This window comes from Mercenaria mercenaria, chromosome 15 (assembly GCF_021730395.1).
Source record: "Mercenaria mercenaria strain notata chromosome 15, MADL_Memer_1, whole genome shotgun sequence".
NCBI lineage: Eukaryota > Metazoa > Mollusca > Bivalvia > Venerida > Veneridae > Mercenaria > Mercenaria mercenaria.
Window position 1 is genome coordinate 15,568,757 of NC_069375.1, and position 24,532 is coordinate 15,593,288.

Sequence of the window (24,532 nt, forward strand, 5' to 3'; positions counted from 1 at the left end):
GGTACGCAACGCGCAAAATGCACCCTGCCCCTTTTTAGCAGCACCCTGCCCTTTTTAGAGGTCTAGAAAAATCCCTAAAATTGTTTTTCTACAACATGAAATGAAAATATATATAACGACTACTTCTTCTTAAAGCGGCAACTACATATTTTATGAATAAATATGTTTTCATCTATGAAAAGATGAAAAAGGGTTAATCATTATGAACATGGGTTTTCTGACATAACCGGCAAATCTCAACCTGCAAATCAAGATTAGTGTTGACTGGAGGTCTTTGGACCCTGAATTTCTTCCTGTAACCCAAAATATTTCCACAGGAGACTGGGCATTGCCAGGCAATGGAAATACCAATCTAGCACTGTCAGATCTGTTGCAATTTTGAGAAACATTACCACAACCAAAAGAGTAAGTCACAGAGAGAGAAAACAACAGAAAATTTATAACTGATCATCAGGGCATCACTAATAAATACATAAGAAACTACCAATTTTTGATAGAGTTGGCTATTCTACATCACATCAATTTATTTCCTTGTGACAGTATCTACATGAACAATATTTGTATCTCATAAATAAAGCAGCAGAAAGATCTCCTGATTGGGATAACATGGTCACTAGTAACATATGCTATACCTTTATTCTTTGTTGTGTATGATCACTAGTCAGAAAAGGAATATTCAGTAGGTTGACAAAATGTCTAGAGGTCTGGTAATCACAATACTAAAGTCTTGTACTGTTATGTACTGACTGTTACCAGTGTATTAGATAATTGCCAGGGGAAAGCTGTATAAGTTGTCACAAAGTTGCTGGTTTTACGTATAGTATCTATGTAGAGAATTATTTTAGTAAATATCTTTTTAAGAAATATCTCTCACTCTGGTTGGAGATATATTGAATATGAAATTTTATCGGCGCTTTCCATTAGTCACTGTTTACTTTAGCTGTAAATTTGTTTGTTTGTTTGTTTTGGGTTTAACGCCGTTTTTCAACAGTATTTCAGTCATGTAACGGCGGGCAGTTAACCTAACCAGTGGTCCTGGATTCGGTACCAGTACAAACCTGTTCTCCGCAAGTAACTGCCAACTTCCCCACATGAATCAGAGGTGGAGGACTAATGATATCAGACACAATGTCGTTTATCAAATAGTCACAGAGAAACTTTAGCTGTAAAACAAATTCAGCAATTTATGTGCACAATCCAAATCTAAGATCGTGTTTTTCTCAGAGTTAAAGTATTAAAAATACTTAAATTGTATCCCACCACTTGCAGTGTATTTTGTTTTTGCTATTCCCATTTCCCTCTCTATAAAACCATTCAAGCATATTGATTAACAGACCTCTAGACAGCCACTACACAGGTTGTCTAGGGGTCCATTAACCAGACATCTAGATTCCAGATCTAGATCAAGCTCCGGTTAGCCACTGCCAACAAAATTTACGAACACCATTCATTATGACTATGTACATTGGATGACAACATGATAGCCCTTATTTTGCCATCTCCTATATAAAGTGATGTGTTTTCGTATAAATATTCATGAATTCCAACACTGGTCAGTAAAAAGGCATGCACATTTCCTGTTACTATATTTTCCTTTGGAAAGAAATTCGCTGATTCTGACCACTCTGACCCCGCCTCCTATTGGAATCTGTTTAAAGATGAACTAAATCGACTTAGTTCTCTACGCATTCCAACAAAAACTACTAAGACACGCTGCGACCTCCCATGGTTAACTCCCAAGATCCTTAGGCAAATCCGCAAGCGTGATAAAATGTACACCAAATTGAGAAAATCCAACCAATCCCCATGCAAAAGTAACACTTTCAAAGCCCTTAAATATAGCATCCAAAAACAGCTAAGGAACTCGTACTGGTCTTACCTAGAATCAGTCATATTCATGGACGATTCACAACCAGGTAAAAATAAGAAATTCTATTCCTTCATAAAACATAAGAAAACAGAAAATTGTGGTGTAGCACCTCTTAAGCATGAGGGTCTAACATATACTGACCCTGCCACCAAGGCCAATATACTAAATAGGCAATTTGAGTCGGTCTTCTCAAAACCACAACCACTCAGTTTGAAGCAACTCTGCAAAAAAGTTACTACAAACACTTTAGCACCCAATATGCCCATGATCTCCGTTACAGAAGAGGGTGTTGATAAACTCCTGTAGGGGCTCTCTCCAAACAAAGCCTCTGGCCCAGATGAACTCTCACCAAGAGTTCTAAAAGAGCTACACCACGAGATAGCGCCTATCCTTACAATTATATTTAGGTCATCCCTGGAAAGTGGCTGCGTCCCGCCAGAATGGAGAAGTGCAGTTGTCGTCCCTGTTTATAAGAAAGGCCCGAAATCCAAGGCCAGTAACTACAGGCCAATATCTCTCACCTGCATAGCTTCCAAATTATTGGAACACATTCTAGTCTCCAACATCATGACACATGATTTTGACACTAATGACCTCCTAAGCCAGTACCAGCATGGCTTCAGAACTAAGCATAGCTGTGAATCACAACTGATCAGCTTTACACAAGAAGCTTACGACAACCTTGAGCAAGGTCAACAAACAGATGTAATAGTAATGGATTTTAGTAAAGCATTCGACAAACTTAAATGAGCTGGGTGTCCACCCTCTGGTATCACAGTGGATAAAGTCATTTTTGAAGGGTCGAACCCAAAGAGTAGTTGTAGACGGCTGCACTTCTGACACCCTGCCTGTCCTGTCCGGTGTCCCTCAGGGATCCGTCCTAGGGCCCTGTCTCTTCCTGGCTTACATTAATGACCTACCAGATTCTATTAGAAGTAAGGCAAGACTGTTTGCAGATGATACCATAGTATACCTTACAGTCAAGTTCTCATCTGATGCCCAAACACTACAAAAAAATCTGTACGCCCTTGGAAAGTGGGAACGGGACTGGTCAATGGAATTTAATCCAGACAAGTGTGAGGTGCTGAGAATTACTCGCAAACAAAACCCTGTCATGTTTCCTTACACCCTGCATGACAAGGAACTGAAATCTACCGATACCGCTAAATACTTAGGTGTTACACTAAGTAAAGACTTAAACTGGTCTGAACATATTAATACTATTTCCTCTAAAGCAAACAACTCTCTTAAATTCATCAAAACAAATGTTCAGACAACAAACAAAAAGGTCAAAGAGAAAGCCTATAACACCTATGTCCGTCCACAACTCGAGTATTGCTCATCCATCTGGCACCCCTGGCAAAAGTCCCTCTCATACAAAGTCGAAAAAGTGCAAAGATCAGCTGCACAGTTCATCTTTAACGACTATAATTATACAAGCAGTGTAACCCAGATGATTAACACCCTAAACTGGCAAACTTTAGAACAACGGCGCATACAATCTTCTCTCATCTATTTTTACAAAATCCGAACGAATTATGTATGCGTCGACCATAACCATCTAACTCCGACCAGAAACCTGAACTACCTAATTCCACAGTCCCGTACTCAATACCACATGAACTCCTTCTTCCCCCGTACAATCAGACTACATGGAATGGCCTTCCTCAATATGTACAGTCCAGCCCCAGCCTCAACATATTTGCTGAGCGGCTGGCAACTGTACATCTGCAGTAACTTCCTTCACTACGTTTTTAACTTAGCACTTGTAGTAATTTTTATTCTTTGCACCTAACGTGTTTTCTCATTTTTAACACTGCCCAGACCTAGTCTAGCGCCTTCCAGTTATAATCGTTAATGATTGTTGGAAGTATCATGTAGATGTAGATAGATGTTGATGTAAAGTGATGTGTTTTCGTATAAGTATTCATGAATTCCAACACTGGTCAGTAAAAAGGCATGCACATTTCCTGTTACTATATCCCCACACAACCTATTTTCAACCGCCTAGGACTTCGTATGATAAAAATCTTTACAAGCCAAATTGATCAGTTGTGATTGTTTCACTGTTTACAGCAGAGACAGAACATGTTATGAACCTATTCTCCTTCAGTTTTGGTACTTAGAAAATTATATAAATTCCATTTATGTAGCAGTACTATGTTTTCATGAGGTTTTTCTTATTACTAAAAAACCTGCGTCTTTCCTAGTCTACTACCTATTCTTGCTTAAGCCAATATCAGTATTTATATATCTTTTGCACTAAATGTTTATTGCTTAACACATGCTTACTGCCAGAATTGTGAAGCATACTATTATTAAATTATTTTGACAATGCAATCATGATGCCTGTCCTTGCAGCAGTTTTCTTCATTTTCTAAGCAATTTGACATATTTGGAGTGTCAAAACCTTAGCAATTATATAATACATCGTCATATGTGACAGCTATCAATGTAGCAGATGTGACACCCTGGTTCTCTGGAGTAATTGAGCACATGATATAGTTCTTTTGATAATGCACTAACTTTTGACTGCCATTTACTTTACCCTACCCCCTGTAATTTAGGTGCCAATTTAGACAAGTGTACCTACAGCATATTGATCTGCCATGTTGGTTTAAGTGTTTGTTGCCAGACTTGAATTTTGGGTGTATTATGTTTGCAATGTTGTAATGAAACTACAGTAAAAGTTTAGTGCTGTTTCATTTTGCTGGAAGGAAAATACCACCTGCGGTTGAATTTAGGTTGTAAATTTTCAGCATGACTTCCTACTGATGGCTTTCAAAATCATCCTGCCAGGTATTCGTTCAGTTAGAAACTTGAAACTTAAATGGTATGCTTTTATAGCACTTATGCTGATAGAAAGTGTTAGACAATAAACCAAAGATTTGGACTTGCATTTGTACAAAACTGCATTGAAAAAAACTTGTTAAGCGGTTGAAAACTGGTTGTGTCGGGAGATTTTCCTATCCGGGAACTATTCTAGTATAGATCCAGATTCAAAACTCACGTTTTGAAAGCTTTTGTTGGAAAGTTTTCCTGCATTATAATCAAACAGTTTACAAAATATCTACATACTTCAAAGACGCCAGATTTTGCATAAATTAGAAAAAATCTGATATTTACAAAATATTTATTTCCCAATTACTCTCCTGTCACGAAAACCACAGATGTTTGAAATGGTGACGAGTTAAAAATGCCAGTGATAGAAAATCCTATCATGTGCACGTAATATTTCTTGTAGTGTCTACACAAACATTACATGACGTCTCTTTGTGAAGTGCAGCTTTTAAGTTTGTATAATTTTGTTTTTAAAATCATGCCTGTCTCGCTATATTTGAAGTATTTATATCGAAAACGTAGTACTGACTACTGGTAGTCAAAATTTCACTTTTCCACAATCAGCTGACAGTTTCACTTTCAGCCTCAGCTGCTTAGGCAGAAGTAACTGTAGGTTAGAGACCACCAGTTGTTTTCCCATAGACTTACATTGTAACATTATGGCGTGTACATGTGTATCAAATTACAAGTTTTTCAAGAACTATCTTAGCTCTACCAAAATATCGGACGAAAAACACATGAATAGTGATACTTTATTTAAGTAATTTTCGTGTGAATGAGATGACCCCCTGTTTACATCTGTAGCAGTGTGTATATAATGTATATAATTTGTCTATGATATCGATTGTCCGATTAGCTCAGTTGGTAGAGCATCTGACTTGCAAGCAGAAGGTCGCAGGTTCGAGTCCTGTATCGGGCTGCACATTTTTCCGCTCCTATTACATTGGTGCCGTGATGTGTGGTGCCTGCTTGGAATCCTAGAGCTAGGGTGAAGCAATGGCTGGGTTAGTCAAAAGAATCTGAGTTTGTCTTTGAAAAAAGGAGGGAGGAATGTAGCAGTGTGTATATAATGTATATAATTTGTCTATGATATCGATTGTCCGATTAGCTCAGTTGGTAGAGCATCTGACTTGCAAGCAGAAGGTCGCAGGTTCGAGTCCTGTATCGGGCTGCACATTTTTCCGCTCCTATTACACATCATTGACATGGCGGGAGAAATTCGTTTGATAAAACTTTTTTTCAATACACATAAAATGTAGCAAATTTTGTCAAAATGTATAATAAAATACTGTAAATGCAGTGAAAAAATATCAATTTTGAAAAAATAATCACTTCCTGGGTTTGTTTACATGACTGACCAATCAGAACGCACAGACGTTACCTTATTCCCAGGTATACACTTACCTCATTCCCAGTAAGTTCCCTGTACTTTTCGGAATTGGTGGTCTCTGACCTGTAGTTTTGACAAAAAATATGATTATCAGTCTTCAAAGTCAGTCAAAGCTAGTCTCACTTTTTCGGCAGTCAAAATAATTCTCGACTGATTAATAGAATAATTTGACAGTCAGATTGTTTTATATAAATTATTTGTGACAGGCAATCTATATATAATATAACCATCAAAACTTAGAAAGACTAAAATAATACAGGATAAATCACAGTCATGTATTTTGGTAATCTGAGTGTTTGACGCGAGTGTAGGTATTGCCCATAAGAAAAATAACTCGATATTTCCTAGGATTGCATCGAAATTAGTCTGACTACTCGACTCCTATATGATACAACTAGTAATCTATACAACTAATTTGACATTTAGTGTGTTGGTCACCCTGAAAAAGAGCCCGCCCGCTTAGCTCAGTAGGTAGAGCGTCGGTCTACGGATCGCGGGGTCATGAGTTCGATCCTCTGGCGGGGCGTATGTTCTCCGTGACTATTTGATGAACGACATTGTGTCTGAAATCATTAGTCCTCCACCTCTGATTCATGTGGGGAAGTTGGCAGTTACTTGCGGAGAACAGGTTTGTACTGGTACAGAATCCAGGAACACTGGTTAGGTTAACTGCCCGCCGTTACATGACTGAAATACTGTTGAAAAACGGCATTAAACCCAAAACAAACAAACAAACACCCTGAAAAAGATATTAGGATGACGAAAATGTTCAGCGTAGAATTACCAAAATATTGCCTGAATTTTACAACATTCTTTAGAATTTTTATTATTTACTGTCTAGTTGTACATGTATACACAGGTGCTAGACACATAATCAATATCTTACATAGTTGGCCTTATACATGCGCGGATCCAGCCTATTTTCTCAGAGGGGGTCTGACCGAACCCCTCACTATGACAGGAAGGTCTAATAAGTATTGATCAGTCGTTCCAGCTACAACAAACGTGTCTTCACACACTAAATATTGATGTGTGTGTGTAGTGTGGATGGTTAGCCGTTTAAAGGTACAGGGTTGTCAGAAGTTTTTGTTGACCAGGTTGACTAGATGGTTAGCCGTCCAGCTAGGGGGATTCGGGGGCATGTACCCAAGGAAAATTTTGAAATCCAGCGCTTCATTTTCTGCATTCTGGGGCATTTTAGGCGCATTTAAGAACACATTTTCCACTGCAATTTTATATACATCATACCCCTTATTTTCACAGTTTTACGGGCTAAACTGTTGAATTTGGGAAAAATGATAAAATTAAGTTTTCTTACTTTAAAGGTAAAATTCTTAGATTCTTTGAGATGATTAATATGATCATTATGTGAGTTATGTCGAAGTCGTATGTAGCAGCAGCCACATACACTTTGAATGCAGTCCTAATGTTGCCTTTTCAATAAAACATTTTCTTTCCTTCTTCTCTTCTTTCCTTTTTGTAGGATTTTAAAATGAGGGGTCCGGACCCCACCTCTGGATCTGCGCATGTATATATATATATGTAATATACATATAATTATATATGCCTATTAAGTAAGATATTTATTATGTGTCTAGCACCTGTGGTATTATATAGAAGAAACAATATGGACTAGATACAAGTTTTTAAAATCATTGAAAATATCGATGACATTCCTATATGTTTGAACTTGCTGAGATAATAACAAAAAATTGATAAAACCCAGATGTTTGCAAAAGACATCTCTTTGAAATAGATTAAATTGTCAGACAATATTGTCAAGGCAACAAATGTTACAATTCAAAACTTGGTTGGATAGATGTCATGGTGATACTAGATCTGATACCTGTGACTAACATTTATTAATCAACCATCATTTAATTGACTGATTCGTTTTACTTCTGATCATTAAACACCAGAGGTGTAGCTTTAAAAACTCAAAAGGTAGAATATGTTACATAAATTGATGTAGATGATGAGTACCAGAACTCAAGAATATTCTTGAAGACAAATACAAATATACCAGTACAAGCTACAAATTACTCATTTGGCTTATCTGGATGGCTTTTATTATTATCTGATATTTTGTAGTTGCCATCCTGATAACGGGCGGTACATCTATAGTCAATTTAGATTATTTAGAACCCCCAGGTATTAACTCTACGGATTGTAATGTAGAGTTGTTACTGAGACAATTAAATTATTTCAAATTTGTTATCTTCTTAGTCTCTTTTATATACTCCTGGTTTAGCCCCAGCCGACTCTTGTGTTTGAAAAATGTCCCACCTTCTTTCGTTTGTTGTTCCCCTTCTTGGTTTAATAAGTGACTAATTATTCCTGATCAGCAGTATCACTTGCTAAATTGTGAGATCAGCTAATTTTAATTTTTTGTTTTATATTCATTCTTTGATTTAGTTTAGTAAATTTTTGAACACCTGGAATTTGGTGCTTTCTCTAAAAAGCATTTTGACGCTAATTTTATTTTCTGTTTTATATTCATTCTTTGATTTAGTTTAGTAAATTTTTGAACACCTGGAATTTGGTGCTTTCTCTAAAAAGCATTTTGACGCTAATTTTAATTTTCTGTTTTATATTCATTCTTTGATTTAGTTTAGTAAATTTTTGAACACCTGGAATTTGGTGCTTTCTCTAAAAAGCATTTTGACGCTAATTTTAATTTTCTGTTTTATATTCATTCTTTGATTTAGTTTAGTAAATTTTTGAACACCTGGAATTTGGTGCTTTCTCTAAAAAGCATTTTGACGCTAATTTTAATTTTCTGTTTTATATTCATTCTTTGATTTAGTTTAGTGAATTTTTGAACACCTGGAATTTGGTGCTTTCTCTAAAAAGCATTTTGACGCTAATTTTAATTTTCTGTTTTATATTCATTCTTTGATTTAGTTTAGTGAATTTTTGAACACCTGGAATTTGGTGCTTTCTCTAAAAAGCATTTTGACTTGCCCTGCTGATTTTTGACTTTCAGGGGCAAGTTGGCATATCCTTATTTCTATTAAACTCTGAACATTAAAGGTCTGGTACTATATATTAGTCTCTTGTTTTGCAGAAAAAGCTGCATTGGCTAAAAACATCATGTGTTACTAAAAATCAAATAAAAACACAGTGTATTTTGATATTTTTAACTACAGCAAGGAAATATATCTCAATAGAAAAAGGAAAGATTCAACTGTGTAAAAGTCCTGAGCTACTTGGGAAAAGTTAATTTTGTTAAAAAAGTTATCAAGAGCCAAAAGTAGTGATCTGAAGTTGAAAATGCTGATAATTCAAAAAGTATTTTAGGTAAAATCACCAAATCACACATAATTATCCCCCGACGAAAGTCGGAGGGATATAGTTTTGGCGTTGTCCGTCAGTCTGTCCGGAGCCATATCTAGGAAATGGTTGGGAATATTTATATAAAATTTTATATACATGTTCACCACTATGAGTTCTTGTGGCCCATCAAGTTTCAGTCAGATTGCCCTATTAACACCAGAGTTATGGCCTTTGGAAGTTTCTAGTGTTAACTATATAGGGTACTATAAATATGGCAATTTCTGCATCATAACTTTTGATATATTTGACCTAGAACTATGAAACTTAAACAGAATTTAGATCACCATAATGTGGTTGTGTACACACAATTTTGTTCGGATTTATTTGTAAATTAAGAGTTATTGCCCTTTAATTGTATAAAAATCCACATATTTGTACATAACAAACTTACCATTTGGTAGAATTTCATTAAATTTCTTTCATTCTTTTCCATGAACATTAAATTTTATTGTAAACATGTGAAGTTGTGTACCCACACCTGGTCACCCCCTTACCTTGATCACCCTCCCCCCACCCAAAAAAATAAAATTCATTCCTTATTTTAGATTTTTTTCAAACAAACTTCATATACATGTTCACCACTATGAGGTTATGGGGCCCATCAAGTTTCAGTCAGATTGCCCAAGTAATACCAGAGTTATGGCCCTTAGAAGTTTCTAGTGTTAACTATACAGGGTACTATAGATCTATAGATATGGCAATTTCTGCATCATAACTTTTGATATATTTGACCTTGAACTTTGAAACTTGAACAGAATTTAGAGCACTATAATGTGGTTGTGCACACACAATTTCATACGGATTTCTTTTGTAACTTCAGAGTTATTGCCCTTTAATTGTCTAAAAATCCACATATTTGTACATAACAAACTTACCATGTGGCAGAATTTCATTAAATTTCTTTCATTCTTTTCTATGAACATTTATTATAAACATGTGAAGTTGCGCACCCACACCTGGTCACCCACTTGCCTTGGTCACACCCCTTCCCCTCCCCCCCCCCCCCCCCCCCAAAAAAAAAAATTTCATTCCTAATTTTAGATTTTTTTTCAAACGTTCCATGAATATTTATCAACATGCAAGTTGTACCATTCCCCTACCTCGCTCCTCCACCCAGTCATGCCCACCACTGATCATGCATCCTCTGCCCCCATCCCACTTCACCCATTTTTTTTTTTTCATTTTTAATTTTCCATCAATATTTATAATCAACACGTGAAATTTTGTTTCCTCACTCATTCCCCAGCAACCCAACCCCACCCCCTAAAAAAATAAATATATACATATATGTATATATATACATATATATATTTCCATTCCTTTTCTTTTTTTAAAAAAATGTTCAAACCTTCAACATGTTAAGTTGTGACTGCACAAACCTTGCCCTCAGCCATGTTCAAGATGTCTTACTTGATTGTGTTCTCTTAAGGACATCTGTTCTTTTAAGTTCAAATGTACATGTTAAACAGCAACACCTGGTGCCAAACCACTCAAAGACAATATTTCATTCCAGTTAAACTTCAAGCTCACATTTCAATTAACTGTATTTAATTTTAAAAGCTAAGCTTATTACAGTACAAGCATATCCCATTCAAAATAAATTCTTTTCATCAAAGTATCATACATTTACTATGTACTCTTTAATTAAACATTTGTTTTCTGTTAAATTGAATTTGACTAAAGAAATTATTTGCTTCTTATTAACATCCTTAACTTTTTGCCGAATATATATTTTTTTGCCATTCCAAACCACAAACCCTTTCGGTGGGGGATACCAATTCATCGAATTTGCTTGTTATATTTGCCTCTCTACAGTAAACCTCACTTATAAGGAACAGCTTTGGACCTCTAAAAATTGTTCCTTATAACCGAGGTTCCTTATATCCGTATAGCGAACTAGTTCCTTGTAACCGAGGTTTGTATAACGAACACAATTGATATAGCGAACACTATTTGACTGACGTTTGATAAGGGCTAAGTGTTCACATTCCGGGCCGACCTTGAATCTTTATGTGAGGGAATTACTTTTCTAGTACCGTTCCTTTTCTGGAGAGATGGTAAGGTAAACTGCCTGCATGTATATGACTGAAATAGTGTAGAAACGCGGCGTTAAGCCTAAATCAAGCCAAAATGTTCGTCGGGCAGAAAGACCATAATTTATGTTTATTTTTTTTCGGTTATTTCTATCTTCATTATAGAGAGCGCTACATGATGACTACAAGATAGGTTGCAATTACTCCCCTTACCTTGCTTGACTGCATGTTATGTGAATAGACAATCAATACTAATATAAAACAATTGTTGTTTTTTTTAATACAAAATGTTAAATTGGTCTACCTATTAAAGTTTAGGGTGTTTATGACATACAGTGTATTACGACTAGACAACGGCGCAATACATACGGATTAAAGTGTAAATTATACCTACATATTTGCTATTGTCCATTTTAGCACCTGCTATAATTTTTACAATTGGAAATTTTGTATATTGGACTGTTTGCCATTGTTAATCACGTGTAATTATCACATTTATTTAGGATAGTATGACCGTGACCGTCACTATTGTTAACATGAAATACTCAATACATGTAGCTGTCGAACATAATCTTGAGTAAATATAAGTCTACTGTCAAGTCTACTATCGTCTAGTATTTGGTAATTTGATGATATTATATATTTTCTTTTTATCGTATCCGTGAATTAACAAACTAAAGATCATAGAAATGAAATAATTTGTGTTTATTCATGTGCATGAACGCGATTTTCATGTGCATGAAAGCGCATGATTTGTGCCGACGTTACTCTGACGTCATCAGAGATTCTCGTGTTTATTTCCGGTTTTCAATAATGTTTATTCTTTATGTCTGTTCGCTATAACCGAGGTGTTTTCCATTGAATTTCGTACTTTGGGATTGGAAAAAGTGTTCCTTATAACCGAGTGTTCCTTATAACTGAGTTCCCTATAACTGAGGATTTTTACATTGAATAAAGAAGGAATTACATCGGGGAATTGAAAACTGTTCCTTATAACCGAGTGTTCCTTATATCCGAGTTCCTTATAACTGAGGTTTACTGTAATTGTTTTTATTTCGTTTCTCTAACAGGTATCTCAAGTTAAAGACCAGAGAATGAATTTGTTACCGAAGGATCACAGTGAGTTTGTGAAGCCAGAGTACTGGGAGCAGTTCTTCAAGAAGAGAGGGGCAAAAGCTTTTGAATGGTAAATGTTCATGTTAAGCATTTAATTTCTGTTTAGATAAGAGGGGATATATGGAATCATGTGTACATTTAATTGTGACAGCGAATTAGCTCATGAAATAAATAAAACAGAACAGAACATTTCTTTTATTCACCCAGGTACATGGTATTATAGTACAACATGGGGTTATTACAGAAAGGTAAATTAGCATGATTTAATGGTGTTCCGGTACAAGATAGTCAATACATGTTACAGTTTTAGAGAAAAGTATAGACAACAGTAATAAGCAGATACTTAAAAGAAAAAAAGACAAGAGATATGGGAAATGCTAGAATAATAATTAAAAAAGATAAAAAAAAACATTTAGGTATTTCTGAATATACATTTGCTATGTGTATACAATGAAAAACACCTCTTAGAAATTCAGTTTCCTCACAGTGAAACAAGTGACTCAAAATAAAGAAAAAAAGCATGATTTCCATGACAAAAGTGCGGAAAGTAGTCCGGTTTTGATGAATGAAAGTCCATAGTATCTCTAAATGAACTTACTACTTTTACCTGCTTGGCTATTGTCAAATGTGAAGTAATCAATCATTGGCTGGATTACTGAAGCATAAAGATTAGCAAGTGCATTCTATTTATGTAGATATTAGGTTATATTTATAAACAGTATTATTTCGGGAATAGTTTCTATTCGATACATTGGATTAAAAAAACAAAAACAAAAAAAAAAAAACAATCAACAACAAAAAAACAACAAGTTGGTAAGTGTCTTAGAATTAGGTATTAGTATGAGATATTTAATTATACCAATGTGTTTGTCTCTCAGCGAAATATCGAAATATTAGAGCGAAGTATATCTGGTAATTTCACAGTGTATAAGAATCTATAATATAAATGGGTAAGATTTAGTCAAAAACAGAGAGACATAGTAATTAATTATGCTTTTGTCAGCAAAAGAAAAGCAATGCGTGGATGACATGTATGATATAAAAAAAAGTGAAATAGCATTTTTATGTATCCAAAATGAGAAGAGAAAGAAACAGCATTTAACATGATAATTTCAGACATTGTACATAACCATAGCAAGTACTCATTGTACATAACAGTAGCAAGTACTCATTGCACATAACAATAGCAAGTACTCATTGTACTTAACAATAGCAAATGCTGTTAACAGCAATATGATTTCCATTATCTGCACTATTAATGTTTGCAAAAAATAGATAAAAGAAATATGTTAAGGAAATAAAAGACTATAGGCATAGCTGGGAGACACTGGTATTTATCTATTGAAGGATTTAGTTATAGCAGTTATGAAACTGCACAGTCACTTTCTTCAGGATGCTTTCAGAAGTTGAGATTAATAGCGTTTTGAAACCATAGTCGGTACTTTCAGGAATGTTAATATTTCTTAGATAAGTATTTCTTTGATTTTGGAAAAAGTCGCATCTAAAAGAAAGATCACATTATTCAGTTAAATAACTTTTAGATTTATCATCACCCACCGAAGGTGCTTGGATATAGATTTGGTGTTATCTATCTGGCTGTTCATGTGTGCGTGCATGTGTTGTGTGCATTCATGTGTCACTCTGTCAGTCTGAAATTGAAAATGCTTCTTAGTTCTAAATAAAAAAAATTAACAAAAATATAGATTACTATTGGTCAGTGATGTATGTACATCTTTCATTCATGAGGATCTCTCCAGTAACTGCAGAAGCATTGCCCTTGAATTGTTATAAAATTCATTTATGTCATAGTATTACAAGGCAAAATAACCCATAGATGGAACTTCATGTAACTTAATACAAATATAGGTCAGTATAAGATGGTGGTGTACTCACAACCTTCTTTAGTAACTGCAGAGTTATTGCTCTTAAATTGTTATATCTTTCAAATATAGTCCCCATCATTCACAAAAGCTAACACATATTAGGCTGGGGATATAAATTCACTGAATTTGCTTTTTTTGTCTAAAATGAACCCTGAACTAGATTTTTTATTTCAAGGTATGGAGAGTACCCAGAATTGTGCGGAGTACTCCACAAGTACATCAAGCCACAGGACAATATCCTGGTAGTTGGCTGTGGTAACTCTCAGCTCAGTGCAGACCTATATGATGTTGGCTATCACCGGATAGTAAACGTAGATATCAGTGATACTGTCATCAGACAGATGCAAGACAAAAATGAACAACAGAGACCTGATATGGAGTTTCTGAAAATGGATGTCTTAAATGTATGTACACTATAGCATAAATCAGATTTGGTTTAATATGCATAATTCCTTAATTTTGATAATTTATTAAAATAGTCATTGATGTACAATTTCTCCGCAGCATTACTTCATCTTCATTATCCCCCGCCGATGAAATCGGGAGGGGGGTATTGAAATGGCGTTGTCCATCCGTCAGTCCGTCTGTCCGCAGCCATTTCTCAGTAACTACTTGGTAGAATTTCATGAAACTTGAAATAAACATGAACCAACATACTGCGATGATGCCCGTCAAGTTTTTTTTTTGATTGGTCAATTTCCTTCAGAGTTATTGCCCTTGATTTAATAAAAAATGTCCGTCTGCAGCCATTTCTCAGTAACTAACAGGTAGAATTTCATCAAATTTGAAATAGACATGAACCAAGATACTGTGCTGATGCCCGTCAAGTTTTTTTTTTTTTGATTGGTCAATTTCCGTCAGTGTTATTGCCCTTGATTTAATGAAAAATGTCTGTCTGCAGCCATTTCTCAGTAACTAGCAGGTAGAATTTCATCAAACTTGAAACAGACATGAACCAAGATACTGCGACGATGCCTTTCAAGTTTTTTTTCGATTGGTCAATTTTCCATATAGTTATTGCCCTTTAATTGTTTAAAAATCCACAGATCTGTACATAACAAACCAACCAATTGGAAGAATTTCATTAAACTTCTTTCATTCTTTTCCATGAACATTTATTATAAACATGTGATGTTGTGTACCTACACCTGGTCACCACCTTACCTTGGTCCCCCCCCCCCCCCATTTTTTTTTTTTTTTTTCATTTTTCATTTTCTATCAATATTTATAATCAACATGTAAACTGTTGTATCCTCACCCCCCCCCCAGCCCCACCCGAACAAACCATTCATTTTCTTTTAATTTGATTTTGACTAATGAAATTATTTGCTTCTTGGTAACATTCTTAACTTTTTGCTGGATATATTTTTTTGCCGTTCCTCAACTCTGACCCTTTCGGCGGGGGATTCCAATTCATTGAATTTGCTTGTTTTTATTAGCTCAGCTAGAAGTATTGTCGTCACTTGATAGTCAATGCCAGCATTGGTTAAGATTTTTGTTTCGGTCCACTTTTTTTTCTAAAAACTATAAGAGCTATAGCTTTGAAACTTTGCATACTTTGCACAAATGCTGATCTTCACTGTGTGAGTAAGTAGTCCAAGAAACATAACTCTCACTTGATTTTTGTTAGAATTGTGACACTTTTTATACATAGAAAAATTGTAATTTCTTGGTTAAATTACTACTTTAAAAGCTTTATCTTTGAAACTTTGTACATTGTTTTTTATTATCACTAGTTTAGTATGTAGGCCAAAAATCATAATTCTCTCTTGCATTTTTTCAGAATTAGGTCCTTTTTAACTTAGAAAATTGTTATTTCTTTATCATTTTTGTACCCCCTGACAACAACATTTTAAGGGGGGGTATACTGGTTTCAGGTTGTCTGTCTGTCTGTCTGTCTGTCTGTCTGTCCATCCATCCATCTGTCTGTCTGTCCATCTGTCTGTAGACACAATCTTGTGCGCACCATCTCTCCTCAGCCCCTTGACACAATTTAATGAAACTTCACACAAGTGATCAGTAACAACAATAGTTGTGTATGGGGCATGTTAGGTTCTTTCAACAACAAAAGTTGCAGAGTTATCAAACTTTTTTTCTTGTTAACATACTATGTACATACAGTCTGCATATGCAATGTTGTGCGCACCTAATCTTCCGAACCCTTGCACACAATTTAATGAAACTTCACACAAGTGATCAATACCAACCCTAGTTGTGCATGGTATGTTCTTTTAGATAAATATTCTGCATAATTATGGGACTTTGTTTTTTGTTACTATACTGTATACATACAGTCCACATAATTCTGCAATCTTGTGTGCGTCACATTGCAATGTAATGTGTCAGTGCATGCTGGGGACACATTCATCACCTTTAGTGATAGCTCTAGTTTGTTTCGGTTCACTTTTCTTGAATACTCTAGATTTTGTCATCGATAGGTGAGTAGGGGTGCTACAATGACCTTATAATGACCAGTGTCTCTCCAGCCTTCATTAATTTTGAAATTTAGGTTATCAAAGTTGAACCACATGTCCTTCACTGCTGTTGGTTTTATCACTATCATTGTTTAATTCTTATTGCATGTTGAGGTCAGCCAGTTGGTTTATTAAAGATTAGTTGTTCTACTCTGTCATTGTGTTGATTTGCAAAATAAAGTTCCAAGAAACAGAGAAAAATTACATTAAAATCTTTTATCTAATCATCATTTTGAAACCTTGAAATTTCATGGGGCCATAAAAAAAATGTTTGGGCTGAAACCATGATGTTTTCATGGCCATGAAGTATGATTTCAAAGTGTCTTAGGTTGAAGAAGGAGTTGTACTAGCAGTTACTTTTGAATTTCAGATGGAGTTTTCTGATGGAGAGTTTACTGTAGCACTAGATAAAGGTACTCTTGATGCATTAATGGTGGATAGCTCAGAGAAAGTGGTCAGTGATGTGGAACAGATGTTTAACGAGATAGACAGGGTACTTAAGCTGATGGGACGATACATTTGTATATCTCTGCTACAAGAACATATCCTTGATAAAGTTATCCACTTCTTTTCAGAAAAGTAAGCAGTTTTTATCATTCCTGCATGAAGGAGTGTATACATAGTTATGTTTAAGCTCAGTATTCTGTGAACTGACTAATTTGTCTTAATTAATCTGTATCATTCAAGCTTAACACACTTTATTCTGTCTTTGCAACCAGTGTAAATCATGATCAGCCTGCAGTCTGATCATGATCTGCACTGTTCACCATTCAGTCAGTCTATTTTTGGTAAGGGCCCCTTTTAACAGTTAGTGGTACTGTCCAAATTGAAAGATGGACAAGTTCGTTATAAAAATTTAGCAGGGTAAGGGTTAAAGAATGTCAGTGGTTCACTATTTTTGTCCGCTTAGTTATCTCAGTAGTAAGAGTAGTTTGGTTCTAGGTTTGCTTCTGTAGCTAGGCATGTTGTCCATGATTATTGACTGAATCAGTATGTCTAAGTTCATTCATCCGTAACTTCTGGTTTATGTTGGGAAGTTGCCAGTTGTTTTTGGAGAACAAGTTGATACTGAAAGCCAGGAACACTGTCACTGATCTGGTGTATCTAACTGAAACTTCCCCTCGGTTACTATAATAAGCAAATGAAATGGGAGACTATTTCCTCTCCTATGCCAGTTAGTGGACTTACCATGGAGAAATCTTTTAAAAAAGGTCACTACATGTAATTTCAAACTGTTAATGAAATTAACTTAATTCAAGCTGTTACTGAAAACGTTATGCAACAAAGCTTCCCTTGACTACTGTATTACGTATAACTGCAGGGGCTGGGCAGTGAGAATACATCGTATACATACAGAAGAATCGGGAAACTCAGACAGAGAGTTCCACATGCCAGTGTTTGCAATGATATTTACCAAGTTTAAGAAAAATCCAAAATTACAACAGGTAACACAATTTCCTTGATTCAGTTCAACAGCTTCATAAGTCATACAGTTTGGCAAAATTATATGCCTTTCTGAAGTTTGCAAATTTTAATAGATTTTTTAGCTCACCTGAGCCAAAGGCTTATGATGAGCTTTTGTGACCGCTCAGTGTCCGCTGTGCGTCCGTTAACATTTTCTAAAAAAATTGCCCTCTTTCAAAATTGTTTTTAGAATTGAATTCAGTGCAGAACTCTGGTTACCATGGCAACCAAAAAAAAACACTTAAAAAATATTCTTGTCCAAAACCGCAAAGCGTAAAGCTTTGATATTTGGCATGTGACATCATCTAATGGTCCTCTGTCAAAATTGTTCAAATTATGCCCCTAGGGTGAAAAGAGGCCCCGTCCCGGGGGTCACAAATTTTACATAGACATATAGGGAAAATCTTTAAAAGTCTTCTTGTCTAAAACCACATGACCCATGCCTTTGATATTTGAATGTAGCATTGCCTTGTGGTCCTCTACCAAAATTGTTCAAATTATAACCCTGGGTTGAAAAGAGGCCCTGCCCCGGGGGTCTTGAGTTTTACATAGACTTATATAGAAAAAAACTTTAAAAATCTTCTTGCCTGAAACTGCAAGGCCTAGGCTTTTGATATTTGGTATGTAGCATTGCCTAGTGGATCTCTAAAAGGATTGTTGAAATTATGCCCTGGGGTGAAAAGAGGCCCCACCCTGTGGGTCGCTTGTTATATGAGTTATAAAGGAATAAATACTTATCATCAGATCATATTTCCTAGACTGTTTATTTATAGTACCTGATGACCCCAAGCGATTAGGGGTCACTTGACTGTGACCTTGACCTACTGACCTGCTTTCTTGTTTTTTAAGATACAGCCTTTTGCTCACGGATCTTAAAACTGACTTTCATTGACCATGAATATGACCTACTGTTGTACTTTCTAATATTTTAGCATCAGTTTGCCATTTTAAACATGTGGCTCATATTACTCAGGTGAGCGATCCAGGGTCATTATGACCTAGTTTTAGGTGGAAGGGTTTCAAATAGTTTAGTGTGCTGTCATTAGACAGCTCTTTTTAATTTCTGCTCTGTATCTTTTAAACTCCAGGAATGATTTTTGAATAAATTTTGAATTTTAGGAGACAATGTTTGGTCATGTAGGTTCAAGGTCAAGGTCTAACTACCTCGGTGGCCTAGTGGTAGAGCATCTGCTTTGAGTGTGGGAGGTCGCGGGTTTGATTCCCGGCCGCGTCATACCAGAGACGTGAAAAATGGTACCAGTAGCTCCCTTGCTTGGTGCTCATCATTAAAAGGGAAACTGGCCTTTTCTCTCATACACTCGTGGCAATGGATTCCATCAGGAATGAGATGTCGAGAGTGATTAATATAAGTTGTAGAACTTCCTTCACAATCGATCCAAAAATAAATTATGTATAAACTTAGGTCAAGGTTGTATTGTGAGATCAATGGTCAGATTGGGACTATTCCTATGCATATTTTTACCTCATGGAAGCATTTTTAAACCACTTGCCACAGGTATTACTCATAGTTGAAACTACATGCAGAACACAGCTTTCTGTTATATCTGTTCAAGGTCAAGGTTGTTTTATGAGACCAAAGGTCAAAGAGAGATTAATTGACTATTAATTATACATCACTTCACCTTTCCGTTTAAATAAGGACTTTATAAGTACAACTTTTAGGTGGTACGTTATATTTATTGCGTGAAATACAATACAGTACAGCCTCTGTGTAGCAAGAAGTTTTGTTATTTGCCTAAATTAGTGATTTGCCAGTACAGTTATATTATGCTTTTGTTGTTTTGATCATGTTCTAGAAGTTAATTGATATATAAAAGATGATCTGAATCAAGAATAAAATTGTACCTAAATACTTTGTTGTTTGCTGTTAACAGATACTGGAGGTGTGTTCTAAAGAAGATAAGAATGAAAGATTAGGCAGTGTAGAGGAAGTTGTTGGTCTTGTCAAGGAAATGCAATACTATGCTGTTATACGACAGAGAATCTCAAAAAGGTTTGTTCTTGAAATGGTTTGAATTGTCTTTCATTTAAAACACTATGTGCCTTATTTTCATATAATGAAACCTCGGGGGCATATTAGTATTCAACTGTCCGTCCGTTCATTAGTTTGTTTGTTCTTCACAACGTTAACTTTTTGCATGAAGGCACCTTACTCGCAAACCACTGCACCCAGGACCTTCAAACTTTACGTGCTGATAGTACTTATTGAGTATACGACTCCTACTGATTTGTAGTCACCAGGCCAAAGGTCAAGGTCACAGGGGCCAATGTTTACTTTTTGCATGAAGGCACTTTACTTGTGAACCACTGCACCCAGGACCTTCAAACTTCACATGCTGATAGTAATTATAGAGTACATGACCCGTACTGACCTTGGGGTCCCCAGGTCAAAGGTAAAAGTCACAGGGGCCAATGTTAACTTTTTGCATGAAGGCACTTTACTTGCGAACCACTGCACCCAGGACCTTCAAACTTCACATGCTGATAGTACTTATTGAGTACATGACCCCTATTGACTTTGGGTCACCAGGTCAAAGGTCAAGGTCACCGGGTCAAAGGTCAAGGTGCAGCAAGGTATTTGTCACCATTAGTGACAGCTCTTGTTCTTCTGGTAATGCCTGTCAATTAAATAATCCAGACGAAGTGAGTTTGAAGCCAGAATGAGGCAGATTTTACTTATTGACAATTTGACAGAAGACATTGTGTCTGAAGTCACATGTATTGCACTTGATGCAGGGAACTTTTGACATATGTTCCCCATTTCATGTGGGGAAGCTGTCACATATATCCATCACTTCATGTGGGAAGTTATCAGATTTGTCTTCGACATATTATGGGGAAGTTGTCAAATATACTGTACACTTCCTTTGGGGAAGTTGTCACACATTATCCACTTCATTTTTACTTAGAACTGCTCACTTCATGTGGGGAATTTGTCACTTACATTTTGAACAAGTCTGTATGAACAGAATCCAAGAACTATTTTTAGTTAATCAACGACATTTTCATAACAATTTTTAGCTAATATTCAACTGAAGAAATAGCATTAAGCTCAAAAACAATCAGTTTATGATTTTATGACTGTTTTATTTTTATTATTTGTAAGAACAGCCATTAATGTTCTGAACAATACAGAACACTATTCTAAGTTATATCTTTGACAGTTTGAATAATAGAGTTATGCAGATTCATATTTATTTATTGTTTGAAATTGCCATTTTAGCATTATATGTCTTGTGTTTTGTTGTTGTAGAAAAGTAACAGAAGAGCAGTTGTCCCTGTCCCTGTACACGGATATGGCTGCCACTCCCAGATATACTCTCACTATTGTAGACTCCACCGACAAAATGGCCAACAAATTTGCTATCTTCATAGTACCACAAGGAAGGTATGCATGTTATATTTCAGTACTTGATAGAATCACAGGAATAAGCTGTATCCTCATATTTGATAGTATCACAGGAATAGACTATTTTAGTGCTTGATAGTACCACAGAAACGTGAAAGTACCACAGGAACATGAGAGTACCACAGGAATATGTAGTATATTAGTACTTTATAGTAGTAAAGTAACTTGATAGTACTACAGGAACATGCAGTATTTTAGTACTTTATAGTAGCACACTAGAGAAATAGCATGTGCTTGTGAGGGATAAAGAAATAGATTGCAGGATATCTAAGTGAAGCTGGCACTCTTTATTCACTTCACTTCAAGAATTTCCTGTCTGTTACCCATGTTGTCAGATATGGTCTTGTAACAGAAAATAAGTGAGTGTCAGAGTGTCAGAACATGATATATATTGGACTCTTTAGAGTTTTTTGTAAGCACAGATTTACTATTGTCAGTATGTTTTCAGCTTGTAGTTGGATGCTGTATCTGTAAAATGGAGACAATGAGTGCCAGTAATGTAGTATTTTGTTTTATATCTTTGAATACACTTGATTTAGTTCTGTTTTCTTTCCCACATCAGAGAGACCGAGTGGATGTTCTCTACCAGTGCTGGTCGTGTTCAGCTGTCATCTAGTGCTGGGTTTGAGCGTCTGGTTGTGGTTACCTTACATCGTAATCATACATACACCGATCTGAACGCCATACAGTCTGAACTGTCTACCAAGGTGATGGAATTATCGCCACCTAGCTTCAAAACTGGAACAAAGGTATATGTATATAGTTCTTGGTATCGGATGTTACCTGTCATTCATAGATTATATAGATGTGGCTAAAGAACATACATTTAGTATAATTTTGTGATGGTACCAGGAATTTGTGAACCAGTTTTAAAACATCCCTAATATTTTGTTCATACTTTGGTGTGTAAGTAATCAGAACAGATTGGCTTATTTGTGTACTTTCTTTCCTATATCTTGAATGAAAATTGCCGCATGTTGATCTTTTTGTCGGTCATTTTCTACTTATACAATAAACATTACAAAATATATTGATTCTTGATGACTAGATATTGGATATATGCTGACATGGAAATCCATATTAGGCAAGAATCAGTATAGAATAAATATTAATGTTTCTAAGCTTCCGTAGTAACATAGCAAAGCTTAAAAATGAGGATGATAATGAAAGCCAGTCTCAGTTTCAGACTCTGTAACATACCTGATAGCTTGTAACATGGATTCAGTGGCATAGTGCTATAAGGAAATAAGTGGTAGTTAACACCTTTTTGAAAATTTACATTTTTAAATACTACAGATCAGTGCGCATGTACTGGTCTTGGTCCCATGTCCATATCGTAATTACAAACCTCGCTATGAGGTTTTGTTAAAAGGTGATAAGTAAAAAATGTTTAATTTAAAGTGGTAAAAAGGTGTTAACTACCATTTATCATCTTTTTGTTTTATGGGCATACAGAAATATATTTCACGTTAAAAGGTAATAAGCAGCAGATATCACCCAGAAAATTTTGAGAAAAATGATCATGAAATGGTGTATCTACCACTTACGCCCTTTTAGCAGTAGATTTTCATTTTACAAAATTAACATTATAAATACTTATAAGTTTGAATACTATAAACTTAAATACAATTACTTGGTGAATTATTTGGGTTAGGTATCATTCATTTTAGGAAAATCAATTTGAGACTTATTGAGAGTGAATGAAAATCCTTGTTTCACTGAGTAAATAATAATGCCTTTGTTTGACGTTATGAAGAAAGTGATGCAACAATCATCTCTATTTAAACATTAAGCCCTTTCCCTCACTCATTCAAGTCCATAATCTTAGAACCGAATTTCAAATTGCAAAGCCTTTGTAGAGCCATAAAGCACTTCCAAAATTTTCAGTTACTTTGCTCATTTATTACAAAAACATTGCTGTACATTAATATGGAGTTGTAGTTTTAATCATCTGAGCTGTGGAAAATCCAAATTAGAGAAGTTTAGCGAAAATTAAAGACTGATAATGAATTAAAAAAAGAATTCCCTGATTCAAGTTATATAACTAATTTAAGAACAATAACATGATAAAGTTATAATAAATTTGGGGTTACCTGATACTAGCAGCACATATTGCCATGGTATTCAGAATTCAAATGAACATATATTATAAAATATGGCAGCATTTTTAGCTCGACTATTCAAAAAAAAAGTAGATCTATCCAATTCACTGCACGACGTCGGCATCACATCTTTATTAAGTTTTTCATACTAATCCTCATTTTGACAAAATCTTTTGACCTATAGCTTTGAAACTTTCAACACTTGTGTACCATCACCATACACAGTTTTAGGCAAGAGTGCATAACTCATCAACAAGGATTTTGGCTAAATTATGGTCCCTTTTAATTTTCAAATCTTGGTAACGTTTTCCGTACCAGTTCATATTTTGTGTAAATTGTTTGATATATGGCTTTGAAACTTTATCACTTATTTGTTATAACAGTTTCTATCTGTAGGCAGGAGTACATAACTCTGTCAACTATTTTGGCTGAATTATGGCTATTTTTTTTACTTGGAAATTGGTGCAGTTTTCGTACAAATCCATGTTTTGTCAAAACTATTTGATGTGTTGCTTTGAAACTTTGAACACTTGCTTGTCATCATGGTCATCTGTAGGCAAGTGTACATAGCTCTGGCAATTATTTTTGGACTT

At 35.4% G+C, this 24,532-nt stretch overlaps 2 protein-coding genes across 3 annotated transcripts in view; one reads left to right on the forward strand and one right to left on the reverse strand.

Moving 5' to 3' along the window:
* LOC123547373 (target of rapamycin complex 2 subunit MAPKAP1-like) overlaps positions 1 to 5,127 on the reverse strand; it is a 31,429-nt gene extending 26,302 nt beyond the window's left edge. The window contains exon 1 of one of the 2 annotated variants that reach the window (XM_053524628.1): positions 4,997 to 5,127. The gene's annotated coding sequence lies outside the window, so the exon portion shown is untranslated. Of the gene's footprint in view, positions 1 to 4,948; positions 4,968 to 4,996 lie in introns of those variants that run through there. The other variant, XM_053524629.1, reaches the window with a different exon arrangement.
* LOC123547367 (eEF1A lysine and N-terminal methyltransferase-like) lies at positions 5,053 to 22,667 on the forward strand. The gene is made up of 8 exons (XM_053524630.1): positions 5,053 to 5,163; positions 12,541 to 12,656; positions 14,645 to 14,873; positions 17,314 to 17,522; positions 18,265 to 18,388; positions 20,303 to 20,421; positions 21,682 to 21,816; positions 22,400 to 22,667. Exons 2-8 carry the CDS (start codon positions 12,565 to 12,567, stop codon positions 22,650 to 22,652), a joined length of 1,161 nt encoding a protein of 386 aa, XP_053380605.1. The 5' UTR covers positions 5,053 to 5,163; positions 12,541 to 12,564; the 3' UTR covers positions 22,653 to 22,667.
* The last annotated feature ends 1,865 nt before the right edge of the window (positions 22,668 to 24,532 follow it).